This window comes from Sabethes cyaneus, chromosome 3 (genome assembly GCF_943734655.1).
Source record: "Sabethes cyaneus chromosome 3, idSabCyanKW18_F2, whole genome shotgun sequence".
Classification (NCBI taxonomy): Eukaryota; Metazoa; Arthropoda; class Insecta; order Diptera; family Culicidae; genus Sabethes; species Sabethes cyaneus.
Genome location: NC_071355.1, coordinates 249,703,834 through 249,727,961, shown reverse-complemented (window position 1 = coordinate 249,727,961; position 24,128 = coordinate 249,703,834). Strand labels below are relative to the sequence as shown.

Here is a 24,128-nt window from a genome sequence, read left to right as displayed (position 1 = left end):
TTAAAGGTAAAGTAAAGTAAAAATCTTTTTAGAAATAACGATAAATTGCTGGGTAAATGATAAATGGCCCCGTAGAGAAGTATTCGCGGGTGAGTCAAGAAAGGTGGAAGTTAAATTGTGGTTTACATTCCTAAACCCAAACTTAATTCGATGATCCAATGAGTGGCTTAACTCAATCACGAATCAATTAGCCTCAACAAATCCGCTCTAATAACTTTGATTAGAGAACCGCAAGCAAAAAAGTTCAGCATCGTCAGCGAAATGATTCGCGCCAAAAGCGACGTGTTCGAGGGCAGTTATTAAGTGATTTCCACACTCCCACCGGTAGAGATTTATTTCAATAATCATAGCCACCGTCATCGCCATCGTCGTCGTCGTCGTCATCGTTCGTCACGCCCCGGTCTCGACATACCTACCTGTATGATTAGCGGCCGATCCTCCGGGCAGGTCTGCAGTGAATCCTTTCGGTACTTGAAATCCTTGACGAAACAGCTGCTGTGAAACATCGGCGAGTAGCACAGCTGGGCACCATGTCGGCGGCTCAGTAATCGCCAGGCCAATTCGCTCGCATCCACCATGGGGGCCACCTACATATAGGGATGGTTCACACCGAGCAGCGAACAGAGTCGTGTGGAGAGAGCAAAAAAAAACAAAATGAATGAGCTAGTGAAATGTTCAGCTTTATGACACGTTTCGGGAAGCAAGTTACGGGGAAAAAAATTAATGCACTTTTCGTGTGTTTTTTCGTTTTATAGGCTTGTGTGCTTTTTCAGCCGTGAATTATGGCAATTGAGACGAGGGCTTTTTCGGGTGATTAAACTATAGCTAAGCCATTAAACTGTGCATTAGACAACGGCATCCGTATAAATTCTAGAATCTATCCATCATGTTTTACATTCAAATATTTGCCTAGCTTTCATTCGGATTTTCACTTACCACATATTTCGGAGAGCCTAGAACCTTCTCGTAAAACTCGAATCCACTCAATTTCAGCCGTCCGTCGTTCGAACGGCTTGCAGGGGCTACCTTGGCATCGATAGTCATCTCCTTCGGCACAGGTGGTGGGATTTGCTCACCTACGCTAGCCGACGATGCTGACGAGGAAGATGACGGCGGCGAGGATGATGTGTGGATTGCCAGAGGCGTCATTTCGTCAGTGGATGGACCAGTAGACGGGTGGGGTTCGATGTCGTCAAGATTGCTGCTCACCGGGTTCATACAGTGGTGTTTCTGCGGATAATGCCGGCTGTTGTCGTTACCGGTAACCATAATCTATGGGTCCCGGTGGGGCCTGTTCGGTTCGTTTTTCACACCAGTTCCCGTTCAGTGGGAGGAAATCCTTTCCGAGGATGGAGTGTTGCCGTGATAAAGCGCGTCCGGAGAGTCGCAGATTTGTACGGGGAAAAATATTTTTCCCTTCAGAAGAAAAGTTTGGTTTTTGGACTTTTAGCACATACCCGATGGCCGAAGCAGGACGGTGAATGGCTGACGCAATCAGATGGACACTCGGGGATTTTAATCTGAAAGAGAAATAATTCATTCGTAGGATTAATCCGCAATTGTTTGGACGGGAATTAAGTGCTGCGTATTTGTGAATTCAACAGCGAGTTCAGTTTGCAATTTGTCGGATGTTAGGATTCGTGTTTTAAAAATGGCAGCTTTTGGAAGCTTATTTTACCTTACAAAGAAATTCTGTAGTGCGACGTCCAAGCTAACAATATTTAAACGATGACTGACCTTAAGACAACTTTTGCAGCCCAGGAATGATTCTGTGCTAGATTTTGATTTCATATTTCCAGATAAAACAAGCTGACAGTTAGGTAAAAACTTACCTAGCCTACTGTGTTATTAACTGTACATATACATATTCTGACGCGACCAGCATGATGGGGTGCACTGGGGCACGTGTTTTCCGTGTTCTTAAATTTTATTGTCATGAGAATTGGTCAAAGCCGAATCGTAAAATTGAGAGATAAGATTGAAAAAATGCGAAGTACAGTTAAGACATTGTTCGATATAATGAAATCAAAATTTAGATGAGACCAAAATTAAATTTATTTGACATTGAAAGAAAAATTGTGACGGAAAATGAGGGCAAATTTAACCAACAATAGAGATAAACGTAATTAATTTTGTCCCTAATATTCATTTACGGACAATGCACTGCGTTTCACCACCTGTTGATAGGTTAAATTACTTTAAACAACAACATATGCCTTTCTTAAAGATATTTCATCAAATTTTAATTACATAACTTTTGACTGGTACAACCAATTCTTATAAAATTTCGTAGAGATACAGGGAGCAATAAAACCTTGTCCTACACATTGCGCATGCATACTGACAGCCTTTGTAATGCATGTTGCGTAGTAACTTATGTTACGCTCGAAGCAACACAACACTCAAGCGCCACGATACGGCTATGTTGCGAAACATATTTCTTTAAAAACTAAGTAACCTTTGCATGGACGATGGAATTAACCAAGGTGAGTTAAAATAGGTGATCTGGTTTTCACAGTTTGTAGAACAGAAGTGCGCGGAACGATGGTTAGCAACCATCGACGTTGTTTATACATTCAACAGTTTCCGCTTTGAAAATTTCGGTGATCGTCAAGGGTAACCCAGCGGGGGTGGAAAATAAATTTGAACATCAGAAAACCTCTCTTGACTAACCTTGGAATTAACGTCAGTGTTTCCGCTGTGGGTTCATGATTTTAATTCATCTTCTAAGTCCATGTAAGCAAATCACCGATAAACGTCGAAGAAGTGAGGATTGCTTTGCCTGTGCAACATTCTATAACAGCAATTGCCGACAGCGTTGGCGAACTTTGCTGAGGAAAATCCATAGTTTTATCACCGAAGAAAGGGTTAACTATACTTTCGTTTCAAAATCAATAGACAAGCGAAATACGCCCAAATGTGTGATCACTCTTCATAACATTTGTTTTAAAAGTATTGTTCTTGATTGTATTTGGAGAAAATTAGTACTTTTTTGAATTAAACCATTTCATGTACATTGAGATTTGACTTAAATTAATGACACTTAGTCTCAACTTTCGTTATTGATCTTTCGTCATTCTCCTTTCATCTATGTTTCTTCCGTCTTCCATCTTTTATTTTCCTTCGTGATGGTTCGCGCTTTTTAACATCTGCCTTTATGGCAACTTTACATTGTCTTTTTGTCTATTTCCAGCGTTTTGTTGTTATTTTTTATTATTTTTTCTTGCGTTGTTGGTTGTTCTTAGTTGCGTCTTTTTATCCTTAGTTGTAGTCTGGTTTTTGCATTTTTTGTCGCTGTTGGGCTGTCCTCTTCATCGCCTTTTATGAATATATTTTTAATCTCTTCGTTATTTTTGACATTGTTTGACACTTTCTCTGGCACTTTTATCGGTGTCCTTTCATCGTATTTCTTGTCGTCTTTCGTCTTTCATTTTCATCAACTTTTCGCCTATATGTTCAATTTATATTTTTTCGTTGTCTTTTTGCCGTCTCTTCGCCGTATTTTTGTCGTCTATTTGCTGTCTTTTCGTCGTTCCTACATTGCCTTTTCGTATTTTTTTATGTTTTTTCGACGCGTTTCGGCGCTTTTTGTCATCTCTCTGTCTGCTTTTTTTGTCGCCTTTCTGAATGGTCCTTTGACCATCTTTACATCACATTTCCGTCGACTGTTCGACATTTTGTGACTTCGTTTTTGCATTTTTCGTTATTTTTTCAACCGCTTTTTACCGTTATTGAAGACAACCAGAACCACCACAAAAGACTATCGTAATGCCCTTCTGGCATATAAAAAAGCATATTCGCTGCCGCTCGTTCGGACTTAATCGGCGCATACTCGCGGCCTGTGGTTGTCTCTCCCAGAATCATCTAGGAAACATCATCTACTGACACGGTAAATAGGTCTCGCACCTTATGATGACCGTAAATCACTTGCGCTTAGGGGAACAAAGAACTTTCAATCATCTATGCTCTATCCAGCTTTCCACGAGCGATAATGGCGGCTATTGAGTACAAGTGGGCACAACCTTTTGACATTCATTGCAGGAGCGTCGAGTTTGCCCTGACGGAGCTACTATGGAAACATCCATGATTGTTGTTTGTTCGAGTGTAAAAATGTAAACATTGTTTCATTTTACAGATCAGCTGAAGTGGAACATAAAAGAACGGATTCAAACTTTTCTAGGGGTTTGCGGCCATAATTTCCTGAAAGCACCGGCTCAGGATACTTTTTACAATCGTCCGAAATAAACATCCGAGTGCACTCAGAGACAAGCATTAACTTCATATTGGTCGATCCGTTTTTGCCAAGTTTGCTCTCAAACAGGGTCTAGTCTCGGGTCTCGTCTTGATAAGAAACTTTCCGTTGTGTATTTGGACATTCTCCCTGAAATGTTCGAAAAGTGCGAAGCCACAATCCATAAAACTTCTTATCCGTACAATTATGTTCCTCTTTAGCTGATCTGCAAAATTAAACAATGTTTACATTTTTACAGTCGAACAACAAACAATCATGGATGTTAGTTTGTCAATAGTTTGTTGCTTATTTTGTTTTTATCTGATTGAAGTTATTTGTAAACTGCTTGCCAATTCATGTTTTCTATTGAATAGCTTTATTTAGCCATTCCGGTGGCATTCCTTTCCTTTCATGATTCCGCCATTCATTGTTTTGCCATTCATGAGTCGGACTTTCGTGATTCTGCCATTCAAGATTCGGCCTTGTGTGACTGTTGTTGAAGTTCGGCTATTTGGATTTCGGTCATTCGTGATTCGGCCATTCGTGATTCGGCCATTCGGTACCACTCCCGTTTTCTTTACTGTCGTTTCGTCAGTCTTTGTCGTCTTTCTTACACTTACTAAGTCCTTTTTTATCGTGCTTTCTGTTTTTGTTGGTATTTTGACGGCCATTTTTATCATTGGTTTGACTTTTCTGAATTTCTGTCGTATATTCCTGATTTTTCATCGTTTTTTCATGCTTTATCGTGTTTTCGACGCTTTGTAAATGTCTTTTTATCGTGTTTTTTTGACGCTGTTTTTGCGTCTTTTCGTGGTCTTTATTATGTTGCCATGTTAGTTTCGTCAGCCCGCCCAGTTAGCTTCGGGGTACGATGCTGACCTAACAAGCCAGTCGTCGTATGTTCGAATCTCAGCTGGGAGGTGCTGGTATAGAGTCAGTAAGATCGTTGAAATAGTTCCGTAATTATCCTGTACTCTAATAACCGGCTGCGAAGTCTGTCGATAAAGAAGGTTCAAGTTCTCAACAGGACGTTTATATTCATGGCTTTGCCTTTGGCTATGTTATTTCCGTCGGTTTTCGAGCCTTGTTTTTGGCATTTTTCGTCGACTCTTTCGGCGCGGTGTTGTCGTTATTTTTGTTGCTTTAATTGTTTTTTGTTATGTTGCTTTTTGTTCCTGTTTTACCGTTTTTTGTAGTCTCTTAATTGACTTTTCTACTACTATTTATGGTCATTTCGTCATCTTATTGATGTCTTTTCGATAACTTTCAGCCTTCTTTTGGGCATTTCTTTATTTTTCTCGTATATGTCGTCTTTTTGTTTTCTGTGTTTTTGTCATCTCTCTACTATATTTCTGTCCTCTTTTCATGTTATTTTTTTCTCTTTATTTTCAAGATTTTCAGCCGTGGGCTGGTTCATCTCGTTTTTCATGGTGTTCTTCTTCATGGTGTTCACCAATTCAACATATTCTTAGTTTTTGAATTCTGCTTTTAACACTTTTGTCGTTCTTTTCATTGGATTTTGCCGCTTCCAACGTCTTTTTGTCGTGTTTTTATCATTTTCCTTGTCGTATTTAGTCATGTTTTTTTGGCGCTGTTTTGGTTTCTTTTCGTTATTGTACTGTTTTTTCGACGCCTTTTCGTCGTCTTATTGTCATCTTTTTGTTATTTTTTCGTGTTCGTTGTCTTTTCGCCATCTCTCTGTCGCATTTTTGTTCTTAAGTGGGACCGTTCTTGTCGACTTTTTTGTTGCTGTTTTGGCGCCTTTTCTTCGTTGTTTTCATCGACTTTTCTCTTCGTTTCACCGTGTTTTAGTTGTCACTTCTCAACTTTTTAGTCATTCTGTTGGTTGTCAAAACAACAAAAATGTTACCTTTTAAACTATCTTTTTATCGTTCTTTCATTGTCGTTTGAAGTATGTTTCGTCGCCTTTTTGACGCTTTTTAAACCACTTTTTGTCATGGTTTTGTTCTGCTTGTCGCTGTTTTTGCGTCTTAGTATCGCATTTTCATGTTGTTTCCGTCGTATTTTTATAGTTTTTCGTTGACTTTTTGTCAGTTTTTCAGTGTACTTTCGCCATCTTTTCATCACTTTTTGTTTTTATTGCATTTTCGTCGTCTTTAAGACGTCTTTTCGTTGTTTTTTCTTCGTATTTTAGATTTCGTTTTGTCGCCTTTATGTTGTTTTTTCTGAAGTCTTAAATGTTCAACGGGTAAGCGACGCCGGTGGTGATCTCTTCTTTCATCTCTATGTTCTGCCGGATCGGCGGACATGGACTAATAAGTCAATAAGTGACTCACACAAAATCGAGAAAAAACAAAATTTAAGAAATAAAACATATACCGATTCCAGAAAACTAGAATCGAAAAACACTTATTTAACTGTAGTCAGATCGTATGTTTTCTGCCAATTTCTCTTTATTGATGTTTTATAAGTACATATTTGCACAGTTAACTAGAAAGATGTTGATAATACATAGTCCTAGCGTAAATAGGATTAGAGCAAATAATCGCTAGCATCAAACGGCTTTACAACTATTGTGATAATAGCCAACCAAATTTAATTATCGTGCCATCGGCAACGGAATGCGTTTGCATAGACGACAATCCAAAGTCAATTATGTAAATTGGTCATTATTTTTGCAAACAAGAGAAATTGAATTCCAACGAAATCTAACCGCCCTAATGAATTGAAAATTACTGTCGTGATTTGATAGCTATTACCGTTTGGTGCACCACATTTCAATAGCCGCCACTTAGGTATTTGTTCTTAATTGAAAAGCACACATAATTAAATCCTCTTTCCTATGGCTTCCAAGCTTTTTTAAACTGCCAACCGTGTCTAGACAGTGTCACCTTAATACTGCAGTTTTACAGAACAGCTGCCAATTATGCACTACATTATCGAGAAGCAACTGGAGAAGCAGTGAAGGACTGCTCACCGGCCGGAACCTGTTTCCGCACGACTGAGTACTTTCCGGGAAAATAAAAAAAATAGCTTCCTGCTGTTGGGTTGGCTTGAAAGATACACGATAAGTTCACCGGGCACGTGCAGGGAACACACCATTCATCATTTTTAACCGTGCACGATATTTACCGTTTCGCCATCCGCTTCGCCGGTAATAATGCTTAGCCATTTTTCGGCTCGATGATTGATGTGGCTCATTGTTCATATTTCCTCACAAAAATATATGTACAGGCAAGGCACATATTTTCGTGCGAGTGATCTATCTCAAGGTGGCCGTTTCACAGCAGCCGAAAGCATTCGTCTTCGGAAAACAATGTTCCACTGACTGTCATGGAAAGTTGCTGCGTAATTGAATTCTAGGAAAATTCTTGAATTGGCAGATCGTCACTCGGCGCGAAGGATGATAGCGGAACTAGGTTCAGACTATTTTTATTATCTAGCACATTAGCTTAATATAAATAAATTCTTCAACACCTAACCTAACAATTTTTTCCATGACAAAAGATTCTCAGTAAGCCATGCATTAATTAGTGTCAGAATGTTCTAAAACCAGTAATCAAATTTTAAGTAACAAAAGACGTTTTTTATTTAAAAAAATGGGACAACGATGCAGCAAATCTAAAAAACCTACATCTTCCGCACAAAAATGCAAACCCCAGAAAAAAAGTTGGACCCAAGATGAATGGAAAATTCACGGACGATATCTGACCCAGCTGGCGAAACCAAAAAAGGACCACAGACAGCAGAAGATTGCACAAACCGCGGTAAGACTTTCAAGTTGGTTTAACTTTTTCCACTATTTTTTAACCGAAATCGATTCAGCGCTCGCAAAAGGTTCCCCTAAGTGCGCTGAAACCTCGCATGAACACGCTGGCCCAACCGAGGACGACTCATTTACAGCACACGTGTAAATTACCGCCGAACAAATGCCACTGCCACGTCGCCGATCCAATTCGGAACGTACAGCCGCAGGCTAAAAACTACGTTCCGACACCCAGAATCAAAATGCTAAGTCAGCCCAAGCTAGACTATCAGGAGATGGTCCGGTGCTTCCCTAGGAAGAACGTGGTGTGCCTCAACCGGAAAGTTCTTCAACCGAGCTCTAGCTATCGGATCAAGAAACTGGCAGTCCCAAAGTACCAGTATCTTTGCGCTCCCGATAGTAATCCGTACGGCGTTAAACCAGAAGCATTGAATGCGGTGGCCACCGAGCGCACGGTACAGCTGGCCCAACCGAAAAGTTACTCCTGGATTGGATAATGAGATAAAATTTTACGCTGCAAATAAAACTTATTCCGTGCGGTTAGAATCTTACAACCGGTACATTTCCGACTGCGGCGATTGATGGGATAGGATGGGATGGGATGGGGTAGGATGCCGCTTTTGCAAGCAGCTTGAAAAGATCAGCAAACGAGGCGACAGCAGCCACGGGCCGGGATGCTCACCGAATGCTGTGGTATGAATAATTCAACGCGCGAAATCATTTCAGTAGGTATTTGCAGGGCGAGCTGGAGGCGAGAGTCAAAAGCGGCAAAATACTTAAGCAGGCCGCATGCCCGCCCTGTGACTGTGAAAACGGAAGGGAAGGTTGGATTGATGTTACAACGGACTAACTCGCTGGCTTTAACGACACACTGACGAGCCTTTCGCCAATATTGGATAAGGCTCGCATTGCTGTTGCCGCATTTGCTGTCATAGCTTTACATTAGCATGAAGATAAATTGAAAATTATGTTTATGACTGCTATCACATGGTTTGTACTAAACTATCCTCTGAGCACGTAGGTTGTAACCCACATTTTTCGTTTTTCATTTTACTACGTTGTCTAAGTACCATGCGTCTCCTCCAATTCGAAAGCAATGGAGGCGCACTGTAGTTCTACTAAACAGTGTTATCTTTCAAAATTTTAGTAAGTTCTACGCGTATAAATGCACGCTTTTTTGTGAAAACTTTCTTTTAAGCGAATTGCTAAACACAGTAAAGTAGGTAAACAAATGGAGAGAGAGTGTGTGGTAAAACTTTGCTACGTGCGTGCGGTTAAAAGTTTCACAAAATCTTTCTTGTTCGATGGTGCTCGCAGCACGCAAGATTTGCTTTTCGAAGTAGGTACATAACATAAAAAATATCAGTGAATGGCAGTGAATGAATGTCTTGCGAATACTTTAGACCGGCAAAAGTCAGGTCAGGAGCGCGCGCCTCCGCCTCGCTAAGAAAGTGGGTGTCTTACGCAAATTGCTTTGTGGCGCCTCTAAAATTTTATAACCAGGAAAATAGGTTTGAAATATTTTATTAACGTACCAACATGTTTACTGTGTAAAGAAAGCAAAAACGGCTGTTTGCTTTTGTTTTACAGCTGCAATGCACAGTGATTTACAAGTCGAAATAAAGTAGAACTTTGCTTTTTCGTTGGTGCCATTTATGCACCTTTGCGTGCATAATTTCACACAATGCATTGATTTATTAGGGAATTTTCCAGCTTTAATAATGTTTGTTTGGATTTACATATTCGTATAAAGCTAAGATTGTTTAATAAAAGTTTTCAGTTAACGACTGTAAATGAACTTGTGAGATATGAGTTTAGCTTGTTTCCAAACCAAAAATAGACTCTTTGGCAAGGAAGGACAAAACTAAAGTAACCTAGGGGTATCGTTTACTCAATAACCTAGCTTATCGTTTACTCAATAACGATAAAGCACAGAAATGCAGTGCAGAATACAGCATACACCCGGGCAACATTACAATAGATCAATAATGTTGTGGTCAAAGTGATAAGCCCATACAAAAAAAACCTAGGGGTAACGGAAACCCCTACATTAAATATGTGATATTTATCGATGTGACATAAATTGAAAGGAGCTAGAGTAGCAAGTACCTTACCTAAGTAAGTACAGTAAGTAAGAGTAGCAAGTAGCTGGAGTACAAAAAGGGACTGGAGAAATCCAAATCTAAATCTTAATACAGGGTATTAGGTAGCTTAGTGCAAATATTTCAGGGGGTTATACAAGACCAGATCCGATGAAAAAAATCCTTCTACGCATACGGTCAAGTCTCATTCATTACAGAGTTATTAAACATTTTAGTTTTCTGTTTGCTCTAGTACGAAACCTGTGCAGAGTTGAGCTAGACTCTGTTACTTTCTTTCGAAAGTAACCTAAATTTCCTACTTTCTGAAATTTAATTACCTTTTTTAATGCAAAGAGCTTTGAAATAAATGTTTCTCAACGCGTTTTTAATACATTTCTCCTAAAATGGTACGATATGCTGGGTGCTGAATTAGTATCTGAAAACTGTATGAATTCATACATCACGCAGAGCACACTGGATCACCGTGTGCGATGAACCCAGTCTGACACGGATGGAAAACAATAACGAAACAGACTTCTCGGGTCTGTCTAGAACTTTTCTGAAAACGATTGCACTATTAAAATGTATTCTCCGGAAGAACTCACGGACATTCACTGTTCCTATGGCTTCGCTAACTGTGTAGTAACGACAGGCCAGCAGAGGTACGGTTGTAGATTTTCCGATCGACGGCTACCTAATGCAAGTACACAATGATTTAAATTCAGGGACGTTTACGACAACGCACCATTGCATCCGAGAAGAAACGTTGTTGTTCTTGAGGCTTCGAGGAGAGCATCATCAGCAAGTGGCGTCAGCGATTGACCATAAAATTTTGGGGATCATGGGAAATGATCGCAAGACATGCACAAAGCAAATTGCGGCGCAGCCCCATGTCACCCTGGAGGTATGGAGCGTGCTGAACCGGGTAAAAATGCTTTCTTTTCACACTACAGGCTCAAGAGTTGTTGCCTGCGAATAAACCTAAGCGACTTTAGTTTTGCAAGATTATGCAAGTAAAAGTGGAGGCGAACCCTTAATTTATGATAAACATTGTTGTTTTTCATACGTGTCAGACTGGTATGAATAAAGAAAAACAAGGAAAAACGTGACAGAATGGAAAGGAATACAGAACATATAAAGAGAAGAAAAAGTGGAAATGTTGAAAATGGGACGGAAAAGTGGAAAAACAAGGCAAAAAACGAGGAGAGTGAAAAGAATGATGTGAAGAGCGGAAGAGAAAAGAAAACCGAAAAAAAGGAAAAAAACATAAAGAAAATGAGGAATAACGGGACAAAAAAGAGGAAAAACCGTGATAGAAAAGGAGGAGAAAATACGAGGGTAGGAAAATGGAAAAACGAGAACAGAAAAAGGGGAAAACGGGAGACACAGAGGTTCGGCAAAGAAAAACAGAACGTGACAAAATGTAACATCCTCTGTTACAACGAAAAAGCGGAAAAACACGAAAACCAGGACCGAAAAAAACAAAAAGTAGAAGTGGGACAGAAAACGATTAAAAACGAGACAGGAAAGGAGGGAAATGTAAAAAACAGACAAAAAATGGAAAAGAGCGATCAGGACAGGAAAAGAAGGAAAAAGGAACAGAGAAAGAGGAAACAACGGACAGAAAATTGAAAAAACGAAAGAACAAGAAGAGGGAAAACTAGTCAATAAAGGAAATATTAATAGAAAACAAGAAGAACCGAAAGGGTAAAGAAGTATAGCGAGAGAGAAGAAAGAAAAGAGGTTAAATGGGACATAAAAGGAGAAAGCAAGAACAAAAAATGGGAAAATAGGACAGAAAAAGAAGAAAAGGAAAACAAGAAATTGACCTAAAGGAAAAGAAAAAGACGTAAAACGGGAGATCAAAATGAAAAAGGAAAACCAGAGAAAACAGCGAGAAAGGGCAGCCAAAAACAGAATAAATGTGACAGAAAAGAAGGAAAAACAGAACAGACGAACATGAAAAACAAGAATAGATGAAAATATTTAAAAAAAAGATAAAAACTAGAAACGAAAAAGAGGGAAAAAGAGATGAGAAAAGTAGAAAAACGGGAAAGAAAATAACAAAAAACGAAACATGAGAAAAACGGGACTGAAAATAAGATAAAAAGGATAAGAAACGAAGAAAAACGGAACAATGAAACAGGAAACAAGAGAAAGAAAAAAATTCAAGAGGAAAAACGACCCAACGAACGAACGAAACCCAAGGAAACGGAGAAAAAGCGGAACAAAAAGTGGAAAACCATGACTGGAAAAGAGAAAAAGTGAAGCAGAAAAACGGTAAAGAGGTGAGAGAATAAGACGAAAAATGTCAATTCCAGTTTCAAGTAAAACTTCATGTCTGATTTCGTGTCGATATTCGGTCGGTCTGAAGTAAAACTTCAAGTTGAAATTATTCCAAATACAAGTTTGATTTAACTGCCGCTACTCGCATGACAGTTCCATTTATATAGGAAACTCCATAGAAAATGGCACTGTTATGCGAGTAGCGGCAGTCAATTTCAAGTTAAGTATACATGCCAAATTCCAATTTTAGGTTCAATTTTAAATCATATTTAAACACTGATTCCAAATACAATTTCAATTCCAATTTCAAGTCAAATTTCAAATGTAGTTACAAGACTAATCCCTAGTCGAATTTAAATCCAATTTTTCCAGCTTTAATTTCAAGTCTAATTTTATTGGAATTAAAGTCTTAAGTGCAACTGCGAGCTTTATTTCAAATCCAATTTAAAGTCAAATTTCAACTTTAACTTAAAATCCAATTCCATATCTAATTCAATTCTAAATTCAAATAAAAATTTCAAATTCTGTTTTAAGTCCGATTTCATATCGAATTCCAAGTAAAACTTCCACTGCAAATTACTCTAAATTTAAGTTCAAATTGGGCGGTATTTTTGTTATCAGTGACAATAGATTCGTCATCCTATACGAATGGATCGTTTTTCCAGATCGAAACGTCCTACGAACGATTGGGTGCCCACCTTTCGTTTATCTTTGTTTATCGTTTTATAATAAGAATAAAGAATAAAGAATATGTATAAAAACTCGTTTGACAATTGTTGAGTATTCATGAAACTATTCAAATATCATTTCGAAAGTCACAAATAAAGACGGTAACGTAATTTATTATTTTGAAACGTTTGTTCAAAATTACTATTAAATGGAAAATATGACATCATAACGTATGATTTTCGGGATATCGGTTTTTATTGTTGTTGAGAGCATTTCTATGAATTAAACATCACACTTTTAATTTCTTTTTTCCCATTAAAATCAGAAGCATTCACTGAACCATAAAGTCATTCTTCTGATCGGCAGGATAATTGCTGCCTCCGGCAGTGGTATTAACACAAATATTCCAATAACGGCAACACCAACCGGAAATCGATTTTAATTACACAGAGAGGAAAATTTATTCTGTCCAGTCCCGTAAAACCGGTTGAAGGTGAATGTGCCTGAAGGCGAGCTGCCGAGATAAAATTGGAATTTATTGCAAGCAATTAAATATCGATGTGCGATCCGATATGATATAGGCAAGGTTCAGGTTCAGGTAGGCAAGCGGAACGATAGAAGAATCAATAAAGGCCCTAAAATATTTAGTGGAATTCTCACACCAGCTTCGGAAAACTTCAACGAGCTACGAGGTGAAGCTCCGTATACCTTTGCCAGGGAGAATCTGCAAATTACTGCCGCAAAACCACTTTCACAATCAACTGTAATTGCTGTCTTGATTGACGTTTTTTACGGGACTAGCTGATTGTAATCGTTGCCCCGGGGGGTTGAAACACTATAACACTTTAAGTATTGGACAATTAACTTTGAGCTCAGTTAGTGCCTGTAAAAATAACGAGCTTAGGCGAGAAAATAGTTATTTCATGGTCTTCCCACGCTACGAGTTCAGAGGCATGAGACATGGGTGGCGCAGGATCTTTAAATATACTATCGAAAAACCAAGCGTCTCCATTGAATGTTCATCCAGTGGGTGTGTGAACCCGAGGAAACCAAAAGTGATATAATATTACCATGTGCAATGGTTCAACAAAATCGCAGCTTGAATCCTAATCCAGCGGAAGCTGGAGAAAGCAAGAGCTCCAATCTAAACTGCACTCTTTGGCAACACAATCACAGCTCGGATTGAAGTGTTTACATTGCACAGATTTACGGTTCGAACAGATCGGTGAAGTTGTCATCTTTAGACGCCCTAAATACTGGGTAAGTTGATTTTTAACACCCAAACCAGAACCAGTGGACAAATGGCAAAGTTTCTTCAACTGCTCGTGGTTGACTTATGCGGTTTACTCTCTGCTAGAGCTGCTAGTGCTGCCTGGTTTGCCGCCCATAAGCTTGACTTTGCTTTGCGGTTTTATTGTGCTACTTAAATGCTAGATAACTTTTCATCACTGACAACTGCCGGAAAAAGAGAAAGTGAATCTCGTTTTGACACTTCGACCGGATGCGGTGGTGGTAAAGTGCTTCTTCTTCGGGACGATCTGCTTGAGTTGTGTTCTAAGCCGGATGGAGCCCTCGCTCGACGATGGACGTCGGCAGTTGCTCTGACGGGAGGGCGGGGCTGGACAGCTAGCACAAGTTTGCTTGATGGGAGAAAGTTTATTTCTAAACATTTTGTCGACAAGTTTGCTGACTTTTTTCCTCGTTCTTCAGCATTAGTTGTTCGGTATAATTGAGAGTAGACTCGTGAACTATTTTTTGAGTGGCATTCTTGATTTTCTTTCAAACATTTTTAATGTGCTTTTCCTCTATTGAGCCACGTATCAGGCGACAGTTAGTTTTCTCTTTTAATTCTCATTCGAAAAATAATTGTTCTCATCTATTCCGACAATAACGGAAAAAACACGCTCATCCACAGGGTTAGATTCAACCTGTTACGATAAGCCATCCAGGGTCACATGATCGATAGCGCTATTTATCTTGTACCCGTTGTTTTATTATGGTCTGATATTTTCATAATTTTTCAAGTCGTTGTTGCTGTTAACAACCACTCTCCATGCTAATACACGATAACATCGCAAGCTAGCGCAGCGCCCGGGGTGGGGATAAAACACTTGTCGACACTCGCCGGAACGGAACTGTTCTTGCAGCAAGTGGCTGTTGCGCCCCCGGGGTTAAAGAAGATGTTCCTCCTTTATCTATTTATATAAATCGCATTTTGGTTTCCATCCACCATCTAGCTAGGATAATAAAGCTTGCAGAGCTACATACTTTACGCCCTCGCCCGTGTGAGTCTGATCGAAGTGACAAAGCGCAGACATACGACGTGATAGGAACCAGCAACAAGGACATATGGTAAATAGGGTGCTGCTTTCGCCGGGGAAAAAAGTGAATGGTGAAGTTAGTTCAAATAGAAATTGCAAAAAAAAACAGTCTTAGATTGAGTGTATGGCGGTAATGATATTGCTACTGCTGCGAGCTGTGCTGGCTGCTGTCACGAATCGAGAAAGCTTTTTGCCTTTACAAAACTGGGATTCTATTTAATCTTTTTATCTATTTAATAATGCATACGTCACGTTCTGCTGAATTGTGTGTTTTTTTCCTAATCACAGTTCGTTTGGCACCGTACATTGTTCGCTAGGGAATAATATTACATATGAATTATGAACTTTTCGTCATATAACAAAACAAAACATTGAATTTTTTTTGTAATAAAAAATTGAAAAAAACTTGTCACAAAAAAGGATTTTTTTTTAAGTTTGAAAGTAAGTAAAATAAAAAGTTTTAAATTGCACCTGGAAATGGTGCAATTTGGCTCACTGGCTCAATTTGGCAAACTCTAAAATTTAAGTTGAACAAAGATGATTTTATGCCTATTTTACTGCAAAAAACACGGTAACTTTGCCGAAAAACTTACAAGTACTTTGTGAATGGATACGATATCGATAAGGAAACGTCATCGTCTCTGCTGCTAACTGGACCACACCACCGATAGGATAGGAGAACAAGTTATAACCCATTTGGATGGCTGCCAATGTCAGCTATACGTACGATGTCGTACAAGGAAGGCCATCGTTTCGTTTTGTTGAAACAAAGTATCAAATTAGTTGAAAATTAATTTCACCAAATCGAAGCTTTCCCTGTGTGTGCTCTGGATGGTTTGCCATCCAGTGTGCAATCTTTAGTACAGCCTCAAAGGCCACACAACGATAAAACGGTTGATTTATAAGCCGTTTGGCTCGGTTAGTGCAGGACTGCTGTAGAATTGCTCAATGTAGTGGAAAATTAAAGATTTCCAAAATTGTGGAGACGCCGGTTCATAAAAGAAAACGGGCGGAAATCCTTGGTTGGTCTTGCTGCTGTTTACAAGTTCACAGCTAAATCAAAAACACGAACTGAAATAAATATGATGTTTGTTGTGTAATCATGCTGATACATGTACTAGTTATTGTATGTTTTAGTTCTGGTATGAAACAAGATCCTGTGTGTGGAACTAGAGCATTCATCTGCCAACACGTGCTGTTCCGCTGAGAGAAAGAGACAGAGAGAGTTTGCCGGTTATGTTCTGCCTGACAGCCCATCAGCATCTGCCACAAAACGGTTGCTAATTAGCCCATAGGAACCATTGTCTCCTGGATATCCTCCAGCCTGATGTGTTTCTTTGTCTTTACAGAGCAAATTGATGGATGTTCATTAATCTCGCTTGCTTGCTAACATCCTGCCACGGCTCTTACGACGACGCAACTAAATACGGCGTACGATGTGTGGTGCTGAGCGGTGTTTTCGACGAACAACAATTTTTCTTCAGCCGACGTGTTCATTGTCAAACTTTGATACGATATGGCTGCAGATTGATAGTCCCCTGTCAGCTGGGAGGCGGCCTCATAAGTTGCTTAGGTGATGTTTATGGTTAGATTGTTGAATTAGCAGTGATGACGGTAAGTATTGCCTCCCCCGTGAAGGGAGAGCAATATTATTTGCGGATGTCAAAGGAGTGTTAAATTCAACTTTCAACTGAAAAGGGTCATATTTTCCATCGTTGGGAGTCGCATTAAATAGTCTGAAAAATGTTAATTTCATCTGTGACTATGCGCAACAGTTGATTATTCGCTCTGTCTGCAAACGCCACCGCCAAACGTCCATATTATTTTGTTCTGAGTTCTGTCCACATAGTTTCTCCCCGTAAAATATAACTGCCAAAACTTAGTCCTTAGCGGACGCGGCAAACGAATGATTGAGGATTAAGATATGAATAAAATGACCATTATGGTGAGCTAACGAACCACTCACTTCAGTGGCGCTCGAGTCGGGCACTTGTTTTGTATGATTTATTATGTATAATCGTTTAAGTGGTCCTTTTCATTGAAATCAAGACCAAACAAAAGACGTCTGCCGAAAAAAGCAAGTAGTCGTCGACAAGTACGCTGACAAAAAAGGAAATGGGCAAAATATTGCTCCAAATGAAATTTGCCAAGTATCCTTTTTCGGTGTGGCTTTTGCTACCAACCGGACGCAGATTGACACCGAGAGATTTAATACCGGTTAGTTCAATTTAACGCTTTAATTTTTGCACACTTTTGATCTGACTACCGATCGTGGATGTAGTTTAGTTAAAGCAGCCAGTTGCTACGTTTTACTTTACTAACAAAAAATGATTTAATCTACTCAGTGAAGGAAAGCCTTGTCCCCAGGATGCAACGATCTTGTTTCCAGTCTTCTTTCTTCAGACACATTTATCTATTTCTAATGCTGCGGTGAACCCCCGCTGACGTCAACATGATTATTAATGATGTATGGATATCTGACTGCGTTCGCGTGTACTACCAGAACGTCCGAGGAATTTAGTATCGCTTCATAGGAGTCACAAAGGCTGTTCTACTCTTTGCGCGTCGATTACACTAATTTGGCTGTACTGCCCAAGCCAAGTAAAATCTAAACTGGGAATGTGCTGTAAATACAAACGATAGGGGAAAATTTAGTTCAGCAAAGTTGTAGATAATAAATTAACTGTACAAATGTTTCTTGCATGAAAAGGAAAGTCAGACAACGACAACGTGAGACAACGTTGGAGTTTTCGATGTTCCTTTTTACTTTTTGTCCAGCTTTTCAGTCTTTTGTAGAAATCAGAAATCAGTTTTTTTTCTTTCCGACGTTTCGGCTTTGTATTCAAGCCTTTTTTAAGGATTGAATATTGTCAATTTTTACTTTTTGTCCGGCTTTTCAGTTTTTTTGTAGAAATCAGAAAAGTTTTTTAAATTCTTTCCGACGTTTCGGCTTTGTATTTAAACCTTTTTTAAGGATTGAATACTGTCAATCCTTGAAAAAGGCTTGGACAAAAAGTAAAAATTAACATCAAAAAGCACCAGTCTATAAAATACATTGTATACAGCTGGGTTTTTCTTACGTGTGAAAGAAATTACAAAATACTTCGATACACTAGTAGTCAATGAGTATCGCAAGCAGAGAGAAAGTAGTAAGAGAAAGAGCTCAAGAATCGTTGCAGCTCAATGCAGTTCGTCATAGTTCGGATGATAAGAAACAATTTCAGATCAACAGCGCCTGGCGGGTCAATAAAGCACACGTCATTGAAGAATAAGCAGAACAACAGCGGTCCCAGGTTACTCCCCTGCGGAACCCAGACCAGAGGGGGTAATGAAACTATCAGACTTAATGTGACCTAATTTTACAGAAAGCGAACGGTCAACGAGAGAAGATTTCAGCCACGCAGTAAAGTGTATTGAGGCTCTGAGACGTTCAATTTTAGTTAATAAAAATAGAGTGATCGACACGATCGAACGCAGCTTTCAAATGGATTTGATTGAAGAAGTGAAAATGAAGCTATACTGAGGATGGACCTTGGCTATCGGCTATTGGAAGATCTGCCTTTACTTGGAAAACTACAATCCGACAAGCCGTTTAAAGAAGTGGCATTCCACTCCAGCTAAAGTCTGACAGCATACGGCTGTGGACAAAAACGAAATGCATACCGAGGCCGTAAAGCTTTACAAGAAGTTCGTTGAGTCCGACCGCGACGACAGCAGCCATAATGGAGAGTAGTATGAGGGTTTTTCCAGCGGTAGCTCACCAGCTGGGGTTTTTGGAAGGCGAGTAACATCATTCATGTTCTTTTTATATTGTTCTTATAATAGTAAGTTAAGACCGTTGGTTATAACCCGCTTTTTAACTTAAGGTTAAATATTTAGATCCCATCTAGAGCAATATTTTTAACTACTGGCAACTATCACTAGAATCTCCAAAAAAAAAAATCACGTCAGTGCTCAACCATTTTATCGCTAATCAACATTCAATCTCATCCCTTTTGAAACCGTTCTTTTGAGAGAATTTGAAGAGTTTGTAGAATACATAAATTCGACTTTCAATTTTAAATAGCCACTACAAGCTATTTGCAGCCCACAAATTCTTTCTATTAAACGTTGGAGATATTTTGAAAGTAACGTCCTAATGCCAAATCGACATTCATTTCACTCTGATGATGGATTAATTAATAAAATTAGATCAGATTGAGCAAGATCATCAGTTCAATATCTCGGCACTCACGAAACCATTTGGCCCCTCAACCTAGGGGAGGGCTTTTGCAGCTACCCTCCTGTTTTCAGAAGTTAAATGTCACGGAAGAAAAGTTAAAAGTAGCGAACCGACGGTCAAAAACATAAATTCCAGTAAAATAGAAGTTCGAAAGTCCGGAATAGTTATAGTAGCGTCAGTTTTCGGTAATCCTCCAAGTGATAAAAAGAAGAGAGACGATGTTCGAAAATTGCAATATGAAAAACAAAAATCAAACACAAAATAAATTTCGAAATTTAAAAATTTAAGACCAGGTATTAAAGATTTGAAATCATAAATCGAAAATCAAAAACCATTGAAAAAATTTTAATAATCTAAATTTTAATAACGAAGTTAACAAATTAAGAAATTAAATTGGAAAACCATTAATCAAAATTACAAAATACAAAGTGTGAAAGCAAAAACCAATTATTAAAAATTTAAAATTTATAATCTAGGTCGTGAGTCAGAAGAAAAAATATTCAAAATTAAATATCATGAATGATATACCAGGAATTGAAATTCATAAAGTAGATACATTAGAAAATAGAAATCATAAATCAAAATAAGAAATTAGAAATCAGTAACAAGAAATCAGAAATCAAACATCAGCAATGCGAAATTGAAATTAGAAATAAGGAATGAGAAATCACATATCAGAAATCAGAACTTTGAAGTCAGAAATAAAAAAATCAGCAGTTGAAAAACAAATCTAAAATTGCAAATCACATTGGTAATAAAAAATAGAAAAAAAAACAAACAGTATAAAGAGGTTTGTCTGTAGCCAAAACCAGGTCTCTGACAGGACGTCATGCTTTCGTAGCAATGGGTTCTATTCTCAGTTATCTCGCTGGTCGACTGCTGGATTGCTCGATTGGTCAACTAGTCGACTAGACTGCTCGACTGAACTGTTCGATTCGACTGCACGACTTGGCAGGCCGATTCAACTGCTTGACTGGACAGCTCGACTCGATTGCTCTACCCTACCGCTTGATTCAACAGCTCGACTGAACAGGCCGATTGGACTGCGTGACTGAATTGTTCGATTCGAGTGCTCGACCGGTTAGCTTGTCTAGACTGCTCGATTTACAACTCGACCCGATTGCTCGATTCAACTGCTCGACTAGATTACACGATTTGACTGCTCGACCTGACTGCTCGACTAAACTACTTGACTGGGCTGCTTGACTGAACAGCTTGACTTAACTGCTCGACTAGACTGTTTCAACTTAACCACTCGACTGCTTGAGTAAACTGCTCGACTCGACTGTTCGACCCGACTGCTCGATTCAACTGCTTGATTCGACTACTTGATTTGAATGCTCGACTATACCGGACGATTTGACTGCTTGATTCGATTCGACTGCTCGACTCAACTGCTTGATTATACTGCTCGACTCGATTGCTCGTCGCGATATCAACGTGTCGCTCATTTGAATCGGTTCGCAGCAGAAAATGGACGTAGGGGTAGGGCTGGTAGGGCAAACTTATTCCTATAAGCCATGAAAAAAGAAACATGACATCCATTAAAGTAATTAAATACCCGAGACATTGAAAAACGAAAGATTAATTTCGAGTTCGATTCTTTTCATGTGCAATTGTCCTTTAAAAGTAATATCCCAAGAGTTATATGAACAAATTCAATATAAAAAATGACACAGCACGATGATAAAAGAACTAACCTTGGTAGATAATCTAAAAATTTACTGCTTGGTGCCTGGCGCAAAAAAAACAGACTATCAGTTTACACCGTCCCTGTCCGGTTGTGGAGCGGTGCAAACGCACAAAGACCATGAATCGAGAACTTTGTTACCGACCCGACGTAAATACACAATTTACCACTCGGGCAAAGACAACCGCGCCTTTGCTTAACTTCCGGAAAACTTCCCGACGGTAGTACATAGTAGTACGCATCATTGCCACTCGGCGGCGGAGAGATTTTCTCGCTCCAACAAAGGGAAAGCTTTTGAACGGCCCCGGGAAGAGGCAGGCAGCTCGAGTGTGTACACCAGGGCCAGGGCGTGGACTGGCGTAAAACTTCATCCTTGCGGAAGAAGCTTGACACGGCTGGCTGTGTAGTGTGCAGACCACATGCTCAACACAGACCGGAAGGAAGGGTTGGGCTGTCTTTTGTTCGTAGCAAATTGCGCTTCGATCGTTCTTGAAAGGAAAGCAAACGATGACGACAACGACGACGGCTACGGTGACGATGATGGCATTGACGGAAATATATGCACAAGAGCTTTGGCACTTTGGCTCTGGCTCCGGCAGGCAGGCAGGCAGTCAAGCCAGCGGTCGACAACAGAGGCGGAAATCTACGAGTGCCTTCTGTACGGTAGGTTAGGTTAGAAGGTGTAAATGAAGGGGAAACGATTACACCTCAGGCATATGCTTGACACCTGTGCCGATATATTTTCGAAGGATTGGCATTTATCCATGGTGAATGCTCGATGGAAGTTTGTTGTTACAAGTTGCTTTTGTGTAAATTGAAACGAATTGATTCCGGGAAAATGATAGCCTTTCAAGGGAGTGACGCAGCATGAATAGACGGAAAAACGAATTGGTATGTTATGGTATGGAATTGCTTTCCTTTGAGAAGAATAACACTTATGATGAGATTCAACTTTAGGACTGTTTGCATATGATCGAGCTGCACAATAAATTCTATCGAGCGCTATAAATATTTATAATTTGACGTATTGCGATGAGAGTTCAAAACCAATCCAAATGACTGTAAAAATATGTCACTAAGCCTAATAGCCCATTATTCAGAAATGCGGTAAGCAACAGTGCACCGGACAATTAATTCCGTGTGCAACAACTGTAAAAACATTCATCATAGCTCATCGGATTGTAAAGTACAACAAAACGTTGAATAACAATTTCAGCATTATTCATTACCGCTGGGTGGAAAGCTTCCCACTGCACTGTAACTGCCATATGTTTAAGCGGTCCGCCCGCCCACGCCAGCGCATTTTGTGATTTATTCTTCATCGTGAATCAACTAAAATAATGGATCAACAAATCGTAAACCTATGGTACGGTCACGGGACCCCGGGGCGGCGTGCAGTCGGTATTTCACAATCACAGTCGGGTACTCTCTCCGGCGTCCAGCAAGGATGCTGCAGATTCGATGTGCTTTCTCTGAGACACGGAATGCCACAATGCCGCAGATAATTAAATTCCACTCCAAATGTCGCGAGACAATTTATAGTACGGCGAAATTGAAAAGTTACCTGGCATCGCGGTACCTAGTGTGGCGGATGTGAGTGGCACTGTAGACCTGAAATTAGGAAAAATGCCATTCTCTTTTTGTTCTCCGGAAGAAAAAATCATAAATATTAAACCCCCAAACCAATTTCAACAACGCCGTACATACTTATAGACCATACTTATGGGGCACTGTGTATTAGGTATATTCAACGAATGAAATATTCATGAGACGGTCAATCATTTTTTATGGCAGCATCCCGGGGACGCGGAAAAGCGAAATACCTCCGCCGCTATTTATAATACTGGAAAGAGAGTGCTCGGACAAGGAATAATATCCGCCAGGTTTAAGTAAATGAACAGAAAACAAATTCCATCGTTTCGAATCACCGTAAGTGCGAACTACTTGACTTACTCGAATACTGCAATTTATTGATTTAATGGGAAAATATTTTACTGTAAGTTGATTAAACTTTGGCAGTTTTTGTTTCTAAGACTTTGTTAAAATTTTATGAGTAAAAAATCAATTTTCAAATATTTACCATAGTCTAACAGAGGAAAATCCTCACACAAGCCATACAGAAACTGATTGATGTTTACTGTAAATGGAAAATTATCCTGAGAAGTGAAGAGAACGAAGTTTTCCTGGTTATTCAATGTTTCACTCGTCACAGGAGCAACCTGGCGCGAAATCACTTTCACCATCGCATCGGAGTCCTTCCGCCGTAAGGAAAGCTCGACTCTGACTGAGATGGGACCGACCGACCGACTTCAGCAAGAGGAAATGATTTTTCTTTCTTATTCGTCACCATCCATCCAAATCGGAGAACGGTGGTTGGTTATATGCGGCGTTCCTCCCTTTTGCTCGGTTCCTTCGTGGTAGCTTTTCATCCATTCCATTCCAGATGGAATCCTATTCAAGCTGGGACCGGATGCGTTGGGAGCAATGTTACACACTTTCACATTTCACCAACCCACTTTTCTCCCTAACTTCCCGCCGCGCCAAACCGGGACGGTTTCCGCTTCTTACAAATCTTAAGGGAAACCATCCTGACCACCGAGTGAGGCGTCAGCCGGTTATGTATGCGGTTGTTCTTTGTCAGTTTCTATTGTAGCCTTCCCCCCGTATTTGGCTGGCCTTTTTGGTCCTGGGTACGGTCGTACGGCAAGGAAAAATACGGTTAAGCAGGGTTAGGTTATTTGTAATCTGTATCATTGCTTCGCCGGGGTCTCTAGGTCAGTAGTCAGACTGTCTGATTCAGTCCGAAATCGACGATAACAACAGTTGCTTCAAATGGCAGCTTTTATTATATCGAATCACAACAAAATGTCTGTTCCGCTCGGACGGAGTGTGTCGGAACTC

The 24,128-nt window shown here is 39.7% G+C and overlaps 2 protein-coding genes across 3 annotated transcripts in view; one reads left to right on the top strand and one right to left on the bottom strand.

Moving 5' to 3' along the window:
* The window catches only part of LOC128744743 (tRNA-dihydrouridine(16/17) synthase [NAD(P)(+)]-like), a 113,037-nt gene that overhangs the window by 8,872 nt on the left and 80,037 nt on the right, over positions 1-24,128 (bottom strand). For both annotated transcript variants that reach the window (XM_053841953.1, XM_053841954.1), the window contains 2 exons: positions 937-1,520; positions 417-587 (listed from right to left, as the gene is read on the bottom strand). In XM_053841953.1, the coding sequence (XP_053697928.1) occupies positions 417-587; positions 937-1,269 (504 nt within the window). In that variant the 5' untranslated portion in view covers positions 1,270-1,520. The remainder of the gene's footprint in view (positions 1-416; positions 588-936; positions 1,521-24,128) is intronic.
* LOC128741064 (uncharacterized) lies at positions 7,792-8,455 on the top strand. Its single transcript, XM_053836640.1, has 2 exons — positions 7,792-7,959; positions 8,018-8,455. The coding sequence occupies exons 1-2, from the start codon at positions 7,792-7,794 to the stop codon at positions 8,453-8,455; spliced, it is 606 nt and encodes a 201-aa protein (XP_053692615.1).

Bases quoted from the DNA above. Each gene is read 5' to 3' on its own strand.
- LOC128741064 (XM_053836640.1), top strand. From the start codon at position 7,792: ATGGGACAACGATGCAGCAAATCTAAAAAACCTACATCTTCCGCACAA. The intron at 7,960-8,017 runs GTAAGACTTTCA...AAATCGATTCAG, and splicing joins AGAAGATTGCACAAACCGCG to CGCTCGCAAAAGGTTCCCCT.